This window comes from Protopterus annectens, chromosome 1.part2 (genome assembly GCF_019279795.1).
Source record: "Protopterus annectens isolate FY-2018-M chromosome 1.part2, PAN1.0, whole genome shotgun sequence".
Lineage (NCBI taxonomy): Eukaryota > Metazoa > Chordata > Ceratodontiformes > Protopteridae > Protopterus > Protopterus annectens.
In genome coordinates, this window is record NC_056727.1 from 901708461 (window position 1) to 901723054 (window position 14594).

The window sequence follows — 14594 nt, forward strand, 5'->3', positions numbered from 1 at the left end:
TCCATGTCAGCCACCATTCTTCTGGTCCCCTTGGCAAGGTTGCATATGAGGATACTCCAGTGGCTCCTATCAGTCCAGTGGTCTTATCAAGACCTTCCCCTCAGTCACCACATATTGATCACAGAGACGTGCAAACAGGATCTTCGTTGGTGGCTTCTTTCCTCCAACCTGAATCTAGGGCGACCCTTCGTTCCCCCATTCCCCTCGGCCACGTTGACTACGGACGCCTCCCAGACAGGGTGGGGGGGACATTATCTGGACAGGTCGGTCCAAGGCACGTGGCACACCGACGAGAGTCTTCTCCACATCAATATCCTGGAAATGAGGGCGGTGCTTTTAACGTTGCAAGCACTGCACGATCACCTCCCCCAGGGTACGATTGCCATTCAGTCCGACAACATGTCGGTAGTCTGGTACTTAAACAAGCAAGGAGGGACCAGGTCTTACCCCCTTTGCAGAGAGGCCATGAAGGTATGGGATTGGGCAATTGCTACCAGATGTTTCCTAGTGGCAACACACATTCCGGGGAGATCCAACGTGATAGCCGACAGACTGAGCAGAACTATTCTCTCCCCTCACGAGTGGTCCTTGAACGACAGAGTGGTAGCACAGATTTTCACGAGATGGGGAGCTCCTTGTTGCGATCTGTTCGCAACTCCCCTCAACGTGAAATGCCAGCAGTTCTTCTCTCTCACCCCAGTTCCGGGGGAGATCCCCAAGGATGCTCTAGTTCAAGTTTGGCCCCCTGGTCTGCTATACGCTTTTCCACCAGTTCCCCTTCTCCCCAAGGTGATTCAGAAGGCGATTCGCTTGGAAAGCAAAATGATTCTAATCGCCCCATGCTGGTCTCGTCAAGTCTGGTTCCCCTTTATTCACAAATATGCATTGGAGGGTCCCTGGTTCCTGGACCAAGTTCCGGACCTCTTGACGCATCAGTCAGGACAGCTCCATCAGTCCCTCCATTCATTGAAGTTAGCAGCTTGGCTACTCCTCTTCCGACCATAGTTAGGAGCCATTCTTTCGACCCTGAAGTCATGCATATTTTGTCCTCGGCCCACAAGACTTCTACTAAAAAGATGTATAGCAATAAATGGAAGAGGTTTGCTATTTGGGCCCAACTCCGAGGATTAGACCCTATGACAGCCTTGGTGTCAGAGGTTCTGAAGTTTTTAGCTTCCCTGTTCAACCAAGGTTGTTCGGTGTCTACCATCAAAGTTCAATTGGCTGCTATTTCCAATTTTCACGAGAGTGTAGAACCACCTTTAATGAGCAACAAGTTGTGCAAAGCTTTTATTAAAGGAGCTTGGCTTCTACGGCCCCCTATATCTCATCCTGCACCGCCGTGGGACCTTAACGTGGTGTTAGGTGCATTAACCTCATCTCCCTTTGAGCCGGCAGCAACCTGTGACTTAAAATTTCTTTCTTGGAAGACTGCTCTTCTAGTTGCTATTACATCAGCCAGGCGAGTTTCAGAACTTCAAGCCCTATGTGTCAAACCACCATACCTGGTATTTCACAAGGATAGAGTATCTCTTAGACCAAACCCATCCTTTATACCAAAGGTTTGTTCTAACTTTTGTTTGCAGCAATCACTGGAATTACCGTTTTTTTCCCTAAGTATACAAACAGAGCTGAGTATACCTTTCACAGCTTAGATGTGCACAGACAATTACGTTTCTATTTGGATAGGACACACCAAGCACGAAAATCAGATCAACTGTTTGTGTCCTTTTCGGATAGTAAATTAGGCAAAGCCATCACAAAAGTCACTATTGCCAAGTGGATCAGAGACTGTATCAGTCATATTTATCTCATTTCAAATAAGGAGCTTATAGTTCCAGTGAAAGCTCATTCTTCCAGGGCTATGGCCACTTCGGCAGCCTTTCATTCCAAGCTCTCTATTAGTGACATTTGTGCGGCTGCTACGTGGTCTTCTCTACACACCTTTATTTCTCACTACAAATTGGATGTGGCATCTAGGGGTCGAGCTTCCTTCGGTTCCATGGTTCTCAGGAGCGTTTTCCAGTGAGCCACCCAGGAATTAGGTGCTAGGGATGCTGTCCCATCTGTAGAGAATGTAGGCGAGATAGGATCACATTACATCTTTTAGTTATGTACTTACCATAACTTTAGATGTATGGGATCCATCTCTACATTCTAATAACCCACCCTCCTTCCCCCTGCCTCGTAGACCAGAAGAGACCGGACGATCCGAATTCAACTTCTTCCTCTCTTGAAACACCTGGCAATGTTATAACAACAGTCTATGTGTGTGTGCATGTGTGCGGACAAACAAGATCTGGGGAAGCAGTAGTGGTGCATCCTGGGATACGAGGTAACTCAGCCAATAAGAGACTGCGTTCTATTGTATAGCGGCCGAGTCGGAGCCGAGGATTGGCTCCGAACCCATCTGTAGAGAATGTAGGCGAGATGGATCCCATACATCTAAAGTTATGGTAAGTACATAACTAAAAGTTCAAATTTATTTGAATTTACCTTAGCTTTTTTGTAAATCTTGTATCAGATGGGAGATTATTCTAAGGTTTACCAGCTAAGTTCTTGAACTGAAAGGCATAATGACCTGCAGTGAACTTAGAAAATTTGTTATAATATTGTTCCTGTTTATATATCAGGGTACTATTTAAGAATTAGTCCAAAGATGGGAAGCATACAAAAGATTTGGAAGTAGGTAAGATTTTGCAGTAACGACTCTGGTTTCATCTGTAGAGAATGGTTTTGCTCTGTATAAGTTGCCTAAATTTGCCTAATAAGAATTTTTTTGTGATTGACTTCTATATGTGAGAGTAGAAATTTATCTGGTTGTCACAGTACCACCAATTCTGGAAAACCTTCCGCTTATGTTCCAGGTGGATATGGTTCTCCATTTAGATGACAGTACATTGTGGAACCCTTGCTGAGAAGCTTTCCATTTGTGTTCCAAACTGATATGATTCTCTATTTGCATGGAACAGTACATTATATCATCGCAGTCAGTCTTTTTTGTGGTTATCCTTGTTGTTCTAGATACTTTTATGCTTGAACTCTCTCTCCATCTCAGGTTCCTGAGCAGTGTTCTGCCCTTAAGATTTGGTCGAGGTCGTGATTAAGGCCAGAGGTCGTGATTAAGGCCACACTCTAGCTAGTCAGGCAGTTCTTTGAAAGTGCTGCTTTTCTGTCCCCCTTTCGAGATCCCCTTCCTTCCCCTGGGATAATTTGGACTTCATGTTCTGCAAGCTTGCTTGTTTGCTGTTGGGTCTGGTGTTGCTGGAATTGATAGAAGGGCTAATTTCTTGTCATATTGTCTCTGCCTTTCTCCAGATATCTTGGCACTTTGGATCTCAGGTAAGAATATGTCAACTGCCCCCTTCAATGTTTGAGTTTCCCTTCTTTACAACTGCTGTTGAGAAAACAGTGTTGTTTTGGTCCATGAAGAACTTGTTTTTTTCCCCTTTCCTTGTGCCAGTAGAAACTGGAGATAGCGGCTCTTCACACCCTGGAGTAGTGGTTCCATCATGGTTGCTGCAATTGACCATTACTCATATTGGTGTTTTTTTCACTGTCCTTTGGGTAAGAGCTCACAGTTACCAGTTTAACTCCTTAGGGGTTGGCAGTTGTGTTTTCTGCACCTTTGCGTGGTTATGCGCACTGGCACCGGCTATGATCAGAGTCACTCCTCTGTAAAAGGAGCTGTCTGTATTAGTTGGATTGGACATACCTTGGCAGACTTGGATGTTGCAGTTCTTTGGACCTGTAGTACTTCCTTCCTAGGCATTACTGTTCTATGACTGTGTGAATTAAGCATTTTTTGGCTTACAATTCCCATTTCACAGGTTTCTTAGCTTGTTTAGTATAGTGCTCTGGTTTCTTTTACTGCAATAGCCTAGTTCCTAAAATTCAGTTCAACCATAAGATCCATCAAGGAATGTTCCCTGTGTCAATCAAATGATACTTAATAATACATCTGTTATATCCAACACTGAAAATTTTCCTTGATAGAACAGGAATACCATCCTTTTGTCATTCTTTCAGTGGGTAGCCTTTCCAGCCAGCCTTAACTTGTGAGTTCTCTGGAAGTCAGATAAGTGTAATAAGTGTCTACAAGAATGTCACTTAGTGGGGGGGGTGCCACATTTGCATTGTGGCTTTTGATTTGCAGGAATGTGGGGAAGGAGTTTGTTGGGTGCGCAGCACATGCTGTTGCATATCTAATTAATATGATGGCACAATATGTGTCTTCACATGTGCATGTTTTTTCTTTAGTGAGGGAACTTCTAAAAAAAAAAAAAAGAAGATGCTGAATGATGATTGGTGTAAACAATAAACTCAGCCATAGGGCAGCTCATGAAAGATTCTTTTGGGGAGTAAATAGCGTGAGTGTCATATGACTGTCTGACATACCCTAGCATCATGAAAGCTCCATTATCACAGGTACTGGAGATGATTTTGCATGATAGATTTGCAGGAGCATTGGTTCAGTGACATTTAGCTGTTAACAAGAGCCATCAATTGAAGAGCTGCACTTATGCTGAATAGTTGCAAAACTGTTTAGTAAGTGCAAGACTGTTATTTGGATGTTGCTTTTCAAGCATGGAATCAACTTTGTGGAAAAATCAAAGTTAAGGTTCTGACGGTGTCCAGGGTATTTGATATACAGGACAGAATTAATTAAGGTGCCTTTCAAACTGTAAAATGTAGGGAAGGGAGTTATTGCAGCTAACTGTAACTGCTTCAATATTTGATGACAGAATAACCAAATTAACCAGGTTCACTTTCTTAATATTTTTTTGACAATTAGTTTACCTAGATTTTGTAGACGCCATTTTCTTCACTTGACTTGCATACTAGGTGATCTCTGCATTTGTTTGTTGACATAACTTTTAATGCCTTTTTTGTTTCCAGACAAGTGTTGTTGTAAAGCACTGCTGAGCTGGTTTGAAACAAAATGCCATTACCATAATATAGGGTTGTTACCTCTTTCTAAATGATGTTTCTGTTTCCTTCAAAGAGTTGGTTTATAAGTTATAACTTGTTGACAATTAGTTGAATGTAAGCTGGCTTTGTAGCACTGAAGGACAGGATTATAAAGCCCTGACTGTGACCCATATGATTTAGGATGAGCTTTTCACCTGAGTGCTGGGCATACTTCTCAACCTGTTAGAGCAAGAAGTAAGGACAAAGCCAAAAGTAATTGGAGAGGGGACAGTGGCCCAAACTTAGAAAGTTGTTAAGTTATAGGTTTTGCATTAGCATACATTTCTGAAGGAAATGAAGTGTGAAATTCACACTTGTCATTATTTAATGACTTCACGTCTCAGTGATTTCCCAGGAAGCTGTAACTTTTATGATGCAAAAATCTGGAGAGTTGAGAGGTGTAGTGCTGGATAGGGGATAGGGAGAGAGGGTGAAAGTGACCAACTGATGGTGGTTCACCAATCCTTGGCTGAGGTGGAAGGCAGTCTGATCCACTACAGTACCAACACTTGTTGGAGAATGGTATATGCAGCTTGCAGACAAAAATGACTTGGGGCATGAGCTTTTTTTCTGTGTTTTTTGTCTTTGTGCCAGTCAGACATGCCCATTCATTCCTCTGTGTGGGAACAGGGCAAGAGCTGTTCAAAGGTGACTGTTACCCTGGCAGTTATTAGCATGCTTTGTACCTGTACCTCTGCCTTTACACATTCTGTTACAATGCTGTGAAGGTGAGGGCTTCTTGTCTTGGCCATATATGTCCAGCTTACCCCCAGGACTGGTGTCTGCATGTAATATTTATCTACTGTGGTTGGGATGATGTGTTCTCCATCTTGCCAGCTGGGTGATCTTCTCGTATTCCTTGGACTGCCACCCAAAAATATCCTTGTCTGTTTAGCCCCAGACTGAGAGACACTCCCTCCTGTTAGTGCTCCACATCATTTTGGTTGTGGGTTATGAAGGTGGTGTACCCCTGCTGTAACCTTCCTGGTTGTGACATAGACAGTGACTCACCATCACAGGGAATCCATTGCCCTTCCCCTGATGTTTATGTTTCCCCACACGTGGCTCCTCCTGAGAGCTAGTTTGGGATACCAAACCTATATCCCCAGGTCAGGAGCTTTCATTGAAGCCTCCAGTTGAATTGGAGCACTGCCAGACTGGGAGCCACCTCTCCATTCCCCCAGAATGGGTGAGCCACTCACTCCCATTTGCCTTGCCAGACTCTTCCAGTACCTAAGCCACTGCTCAAGCTTGAATCATCTGGTTCACAGTCAGGGCTCCCTGTACACCACAAAAAGGACTGATGACATAAGCGTGGCTCTGCCAAGCCATTTGTGTGGCAGGCTTCGATGTGCAATTGGAGAAGTAAACTTTGACAGGAGGAAAGATATAACAGGCTATTGCTTCAGTAAGAAGGAACACTTCAGCCACCAGTGGATGGGGAGGAGGTTTGTATAGAAAATCAAGCCTGCTGATGATGCCAGCCCACTGATTCTCTGCACTCGCTCCTTCAGCCTGGATTAAGGTATGATTACTGATAATATTCCCCTCTGGCACACATATTAGATTGATGAAGGGGTATCAAATGGGTTAGTATGGTAGACAGGTTAGATAACATAGTAGATTTGGAAAAAAAGAGATTAAAAAATGCTTGACTGACATTTTCTATTCCAGCTAGAAATCCAGGCAGAAGAAGGAAAAGCTGAATCATCCAAAGAAAAAAAGTTACGTGAAAGAAATGAACAGTATGCAAAACAGCTGGAGGATGAGTTGGAAGGACTTAAGGTGAGATTTTATACATTCATTCCTAGTACTGCAATCAGTATTTTTCCCTTTCACTCTTGCTCTTCATTCAATAGGAGTCCTGATGTTAAGACTACCAGCAACTGAGTTATTCTGAAGTCTGGCATTATGGACTAAGATTTCAGATGAAGGATGTCTCTTTAGGAAGTACAGACAACTACATGGTGCAGAGAGGTGAAGCAAAGTGGTACCTTGACAGAGACGTGTTTCAATTTGTATTCCTAGCAAGAATAGCTTATTTGGCATAGTGGTATGTTGCTCTGACTGTAGTGCACAGGGTCCTGGGTTCAAGACCTGGCAGTGAAATGCATGGTGGTAACACAACGTTTCCAGGTACTGGCTAAGGCTCTTGCCACCTCTATAGTGCCTTTTTTAGGTGGTGTGCCAAAGACCAAATTACCACTATAACAGCTATAAATAAATGCAGTCTGAGGGTCATGCTGCTCAATGCTAGAAGTCTAAATCTCAAGATGCTCTCATTCGAAGCACTCCTCAAAATGGAGAACATCAACATTTGTGCTGTAACTGAGACATGGTTTAAAGCAGCAGAAAGCACCCTTGCTCTACCAGGCTGTAACTCATTCCACACCTTTCAGCCCCAGAACATGGACCAAAGCTCCAAAGGCAGTGGTGTCTCCATATTCGTAAAGGATATGCACACCTCCAGACTAGTAGCATAACGCATCTGAGATACTCCAGGTGCAACTAACAATTGGGTAAGATGGCAATTCAGTTCATAACCTGTTATAGGTCCCCAGCCATGTCCCAAGACTCTCACTCCACATTCCTAAGCACCCTGGAAACTATTAAGATCCAACCCAACACTGTTATACTAGGTGACTTCAGCTACCCCTCCATCAGTTTGGAAAACTACTCATGCACTGGCCCAACGCTTCCTGGAATTCATTAGTTCCAATGCCCTGGCCCAGCTCATTCTAACTCCCACTAGAGGAAGCAACATCGTTGACCTGGTTATTACCAATTTAGGCAGCCATTGCTGTACACCAATAGTCAGTTCCTCCCTGGTTAGATCTGACCACAGACTAATCACCATGGAAATCCACATCTCACCCATACCCCCCGCAAAGGTATCCACCATGAAAAACTTTTCCAAAGTTGACGTTGGACTCCTAAAAACAGAGGTGGCTAACTTCATGGCACCCATGCCAATGGAAAATAGATGCATGACTGCTGAATTATACACCAATGCACTGTATGAAAACGTACATAAATGCATGGAACTAGCCATACCCAACAGAACCAAGATGCTGTCCTCCAAAAAAAGGAAGCCAGTCTGGTGGTCAACTGCCATTAATAAACTCTACAACAGAAGGAAGAAAATGTTGCAGAAAAAGGTGAAGTCCCAAGACTGGAAAATTCCCTTATTAGCCTCAACAAAAAGTTGAGATCCCTCATCAAAACCTCCAAAGCCAGCTATGAAGGCAGAATTGCAGCAGACACTAAAAACAGCCACAAAGCCTTCTATGGTTATATCAAGAATCTCCATGGCAATAACCAAATTTGATCTGAGTTACTGCATAGCGGTACCTCCTATACTGAACACAATCCAAAAAAAAAAACGGCCTCGGTTGCAACTAGATGAAGAAAGATAAATTCCAAATAAGCAACTAAGAAATGCTTAAAAAAAGAGAACTTTAATTTAACAAAGCTAAAAATAAATCAGATACATCCAGTAAATCAAGCGCTTTCATCTCCAACCATTTGGAGATTTTATCAAGACAGAGCATGCCCCAACTGCTAGTAAATTTATAATACAAAGTTAATTACTGAACCAGTCAACATCCAGGGTTCATGAATAATTCATGAGCAATGACTAGTCCTACAATTTACATCTAATAATGTCAAATAACCACACATAAAACATTCATCATCCTAAATATTACCCACTATAATACATATAAATGCATAACTAAAAAATACATTATTAAAAAATCTAATAAAAATTCAACATTTCCTATATGTTGTACACCTCAAATAAGTCCAATATATTATAGTATAAATACATGTATAAATACATAATAGATACAGTATAAAATTCACCAATGTATACATATAAGACATAAAAATAATACATATGTTTCAACTATTAAGAATTACAAGAACATTTCTTTAAAAGCATCATCTGTCTAAAGCTTTTAATCTTAAAAAGCATGTAATTGCAACAGATTCATTTAAGCCTGACCATTGAGTTGCATTCGTTCTCAACTGCCATAAGGCCTCACTTCTCTCCAAATATAAAGTCCAAGGTCCACCTCTTGGGTCTAGTTCAATAACAGTGAGTTTAAAGTCATGCCCGGGCCATTCCATGCAATGTTTTGCAAGGGCATTGGTTTCTTTTTGCAGTCTGATATCCCTCAAATGCTCATAAATATGTTTTTTAAGTTTTCTTTCTGTCTTTCCAATATAAAAACAAGCACATTTGGAACAGAAAGTATAATAAACCACCTTATCAGTGTAACAGCTGCACTTATTTTGTAAAGAGACCTTTATACCATTTATGTTAAATTTTGACCCTTCCTTAATATATTGGCAATAATTGCATGCCCCACACTTCTTCATATGGCCCCCATTCTGAATCTGGTAACTCATTTCAAAGATGTTCTTTAAGGTTTGTCCCTTTCTATATACCACAATAGGCTTCTCACTTATGCATTGTCTAATGTCATTACTTGAGGTCAAAATTATCCAATTTTTATCCAAAATCCTAAAAGTTTCTTTACTATCAAGATTATAAGAAGTGATAAAAGCTGAACGAAACTTTCCGTTTGCTTGCACTTGTTCAACAGGTGTCATAACATTCACATTAACATTACTGTCCATATTAACAGAACCAACATTCAAATTTAAAACCATATACCTGTTCCCTTCATTGCCAGAGTGCACCATCTCTGAATTCAGTATAGCATGATAAAACCCTCTCTCTCTCTTATTAACTACTTCCAACATTAAGTTGTTGATTAAGTCCAATGGATATTCTCTTTTAAGAAACATATCTTTCAGCAGTTCACATTCATCCAAGAAAGAGTCGAAACTAGACACCATCCGAGCAGCTTTAACAAACTGCCCCTTAACAACTGCTCTTTTTTTGTTTGAAGGGATGGCTACTGTCAAACTGTAAAAAACTGTTTGAATACGTTTCCTTCCTATAACTATATGACTCAAAATTCCTTAAGACTGTATTTTTTGTCAGTTTAACATCTAAATAAGACATGCATTATTTTTATGTCTTATATGTATACATTGGTGAATTTTATACTGCATCTATTATGTATTTATACTATAATATATTGGGGTTATTTGAGGTGTACAACATATAGGAAATGTTGAGTTTTTATTAGATTTTTTAATAATGTATTTTTAGTTATGTATATATATGTATTATAGTGGGTAATATTTAGGATGATGAATGTTTTATGTGTGGTTATTTGACATTATTAGATGTAAATTGTAGGAATAGTCATTGCTCATGAATTATTCATGAACCCTGGATGTTGACTGGTTCAGTAATTAGCTTTGTGTTATAAATTTACTAGCAGCTGGGGCATGCTCTGTCTTGATAAAGTCTCCAAATGGAGACGAAAGCGCTTGATTTACTGGATGTATCTGATTTATTTTTAGTTTTATTTGTTAAATTAAAGTTCTCTTTTTAAGCACTTCTTAGTTGCTTATTTGGAATTTTTAATCTTTCTTCATCTCGTTGCAACTGAGGCCGTTTTTTTTGGATTGTGTTTTGTTTTTTGACCTCCTATACTGAGCCAACCGATATTGATAACATACTGGCCGACAGATTCAGTGCCAGCTTTACCCCCCCCCCCCAAAGGACCAATCTCAATACCGGAAGAATGCCAGGCACCCAACATTACTGCAACACAGGTTAAAGCTGCATTGTCTAAGGCCAAAAATACAGCTTCCATGAGACCCAACAATATCCCTGGCTGTGTTTTACATGAGTTACAAAGTGAACTGGCAACACATCTGTGTGCTCTGTTCACTCACAGCCTCACCTCAAGCTTTGTCCCTACCGAATGACGGTCATCCCTCTCCATAAAGGAGGAACGACTACAGACCTTAGAAATTATCGCCCCATTAGCCTGACAAGTTTGATATGTAAGGCTATGGAGCGCATCATCATGGACCTAATTAACAAAGATATAGGGAATCTCCAAACTCTAGATACCACGCAATTTGATTTTGTGAAAGGTAGATTATGCCTGCTCAACCTGATTGACTTTGAATCAGTCACCAGAGTGGTGGATGAAGGTAAGGTAGTTCATACAGCCTACCTCGAGCTGGCCAAGGCCTTTGATACCATTCCTCACTCAGGAATTATTGATAAACTCAGCAAACTAGGCATCAACCCCTGTATCGTTAGGTGGGTTGCAAATTGGCTCACAGATAGAACCCACAGTGTGAAAGTAGCAGACTCCCAAGTCAGACTGCCAACCAGTCACGAGTGGAGTCCCACAGGGATCGGTCCTGGATCCTCTCCTGTTTGGCATCTACTTCTCAGAAGTCCAGGCCAACACGGTGGGACTCTGGCTGACCAAATTCACAGACGACTGCAAGCTGGGAACCATTATTATCTCCCCAAGTGATGCAGACATCCTACAGAAAGGCCTCACTGAGATCAATGACGTCCCCTTTGGGAAAAACTCAGTTTCCACTAATCACCACATCGATAGGAGCCCACTGAACACTGAAGGCATTATAAGAGATCTGGGGACACAGGTTGACAGCAATCTCTCCTTCGACCACCACATTACCACTGTGGTCAGAATGTCCTTCTGTGTGGCACATCTCATTGCCAAGGGTTTTTGCATCCAGGAAGAAAAAGGTCATCATTTCTCTCTGCTCTTCCCTCATTAGACCAATCATAGAGTACAATGCCTCATTTGGCATGTACCTCACTAGACACCTGCAACAGCTGGAGAGGCCACAGAAGTACCTCACGAAGAAGATCCTAGGCCTTAAACACATGCCCTACAGGGACAGACTCAAAAAGCTCCAGCAATCTCTGTTTGGCTTACAAAGGCATGTCTGACCCAGCTCTGTTAGAAATGCTACATCTAAAGAAATCCCAATCCCTCCCCACCACATGCTCCAGAGACCTCAAGCTCATTACCACAATCAACAGAACATGCTTGAGGGGACAGGTTCATAACCCAAAGACTACCCATGCTCTGGAATAGACTTCTCATACATGTCAAGCAGAGCACCTCACTAGTACTCTTCAAGTGAAATCTTGATGAGTGGATGGGAAATAGAAAGTTCACCCCGGGGATCACTCCCATGGCTGTACTTGATAGAGGCACTGGGAACTAACGACGGGTGGCACAATGCCAGGGCACTTCTATGGGCTAGGCTTGTAAAGACCCCAGGGCCATTAGCCTAGTACACACCTATGAACTTAAGAGGGTAGTTTACTGAACAAGTTAAAAGGTCAAAACTAAGCAGTTAGTCCACATGGAAAAGTTTACAAGGGTTTTGTAGGTTCCTTAAAAAGTTATTACAGCATCGTTCATCTGATGGTAACTGCAGAACTTACCAGTGATTATCTTTCAGGAGACGGGCATGTTTTTTTTTTTTTTTTTTTGGGGATTCCTTCCTACTTCCTCAGATATCAGGAATATGAGCCTCTGACCATCATTTGCTAATTTGTCCCCATAAATGTATCACCACCTTGTAAGTGAGAGTTGAGTGATGGTGTCAAGACCATCATACTGCATATCACAGAGTGTATTTTTCAGTTGGATCTCATGTGATGTCCTTCTGTTCTCATGTTGCAGAATTCAAAACCCTTGGGTTATCCTCTGCTAGCTTAGCGTCCGGCCAGTATACAAAAGCTTCTAGTCACTGCTAGGTATGTGGGACATCTGACGTTGGCCAAGGGAGCATGGGCCATAAAAGTGACATCTGCACATATCTTTCCTCAGAACTTCTCTGCTGCCAGTCAAACATCAGCTCTTCCTGTTGTCAGACCTTTTAACTTAAAAGATAAGTACCCTATTGGGGCCAGTTTTTCTGATTCTTTTGAGTCACTGCATGCTTGCTTAGGTTCATGTCATCCAGGAAAGGAAAGTGCAGGTGCGGATATCAGATCCCCCATAAGGACGTCCACAAGCTCTGCCTTTTCTGATTAGGGCCTACACACAACCATCAAACTTGCGCAATCTGTCAGGCCTTCGTACCTAAGACACTCAGCATTTGTCTGCACGCCCTTAATATTTACTTAGAAAACCAACATCTTAAATGCCTGGTACTAGTGATGGAAGGGCCGTCCTGTCAGACTGTAAAGCCACTCAAAAAGAAGGCCGACATGCCAGGCCTGAACCTGCTGCTGCAGCTCCTCCATCCGACGTCCTTCCTGTGGCCGATGTTTGCCTAAAGTAATATTTGGAATCTGCCAATATAGGTAAAATTGGTATCATGCGGGAGGTTGCAGAACTTAGGGTGAAAAGTATGTCCGTGGAGGTCTTGCAGACATCAGCCAGCCATAACGAGGAGGAACCTCAGCTTGTTACAGCCATCCAGATGGGCTCTTCCACTGCTTCAGAGAAAACAGAATCTAGGCCCTCCATAGGCCCTATCCTAGGCCTTCCCTGAAAAAGAAGCAAAAGATTAAACATGTCTCCCCCCCTCAGAAAGCCAATTTTCCCAGAGCCTTTTTAATGCTTTTATGGCCCTAAGGCCTGCTGTGTCTGCTTCTCCTCCAGCTGGCCCCCACTTATTAGTCCCAGGCTTTAAGTCGAGGACACTCTTCAACCCGAAGCTGAGGATTCAGACTTCTCTTCGGAGGATTCTCTTTCTTATGTGTCTCAGATGCCATCCCCTCCTGAGACAGACTCCCCAGAAGAGGACTTCATCTTTGATGAGACCATCTCAAAAAAATATTTTAAGTGGGATTCCTCTGAAATGTCAGAGGTCCAAAAAAGATACTATGAGCTCTTGAAGATGGACACTCCTGCTCCTTCTGCCATTCCTCCAGTCTCACCAGCCTTCTTGGATGCTTTCAATGCAACCTTTGTGAATCTTGATTCCCAACCACCTACCCCTCAAAGGCCTGACAGGTTCTATAAGGTCCCTGAAGGGACAAAATTCCTGATTAAATGCCCTGTTGCAGACCCTGGCACTGTCTCAGTTTCTGCTGCAAATAAACCATCTGGGCTACTTCCCTCCACCTCTGTCCTTTCCTCAGACAAGGACAGTAAGACAATAGAGCACATTGGCAAAAAAGTTTACACTTCTGCTACCTTGGCCTTTGGGGCAGTAAATTACCAAAAGCATATGTCTAAGTATGCCCTGGCCCTTTTGTCTCTGGTCACTAAGCTTTTGGAAGATCTCCCTGACTCACCTCCAAGGCTCAAACATCTAGCCTCATCTCATTGTCTTCTCAAGTCACTAGACATTCATTTAAATGCAGCTATGATGCTGCAGAAGCCTGTGCCAGATCTGCAGCCTCTGCCTCAGTCCTTAGAAGGTACTCATGGTTAAGACTACAGCCCTTAACAGATATTAGGGCCAAACTCCTGGATGCTCCCCTGTATAACTCTCCATTTTTGGGACTAAAGTGGCTGAGCTATTCAAGACCCTTCAACAAAGGGGAAGGAACTCCAGGACCTCAAACACCTGTCCATCTCCCCTATCCCCAGATTTCATAGGAACTACCCCACCAAGACCCAGTTCATTAGAAAACACTCTGCTCTGATCCCATTTTCAAGGAGCAGAAAGAGCACCAAGAAGTAGCAGACCCCTTCCAAGGCTGCTCAGACTACTGCCCAGAATCCTCAGTTTCAGGACAG

General features: G+C 42.5%; 1 protein-coding gene across 2 annotated transcripts in view; it reads left to right on the forward strand.

Moving 5' to 3' along the window:
- CDC42BPA (CDC42 binding protein kinase alpha) overlaps positions 1-14594 on the forward strand; it is a 3351611-nt gene that overhangs the window by 2125986 nt on the left and 1211031 nt on the right. For both annotated transcript variants that reach the window (XM_044059574.1, XM_044059584.1), the window contains exon 14: positions 6646-6756. In XM_044059574.1, coding sequence (XP_043915509.1) covers positions 6646-6756 — 111 coding nt within the window. The remainder of the gene's footprint in view (positions 1-6645; positions 6757-14594) is intronic.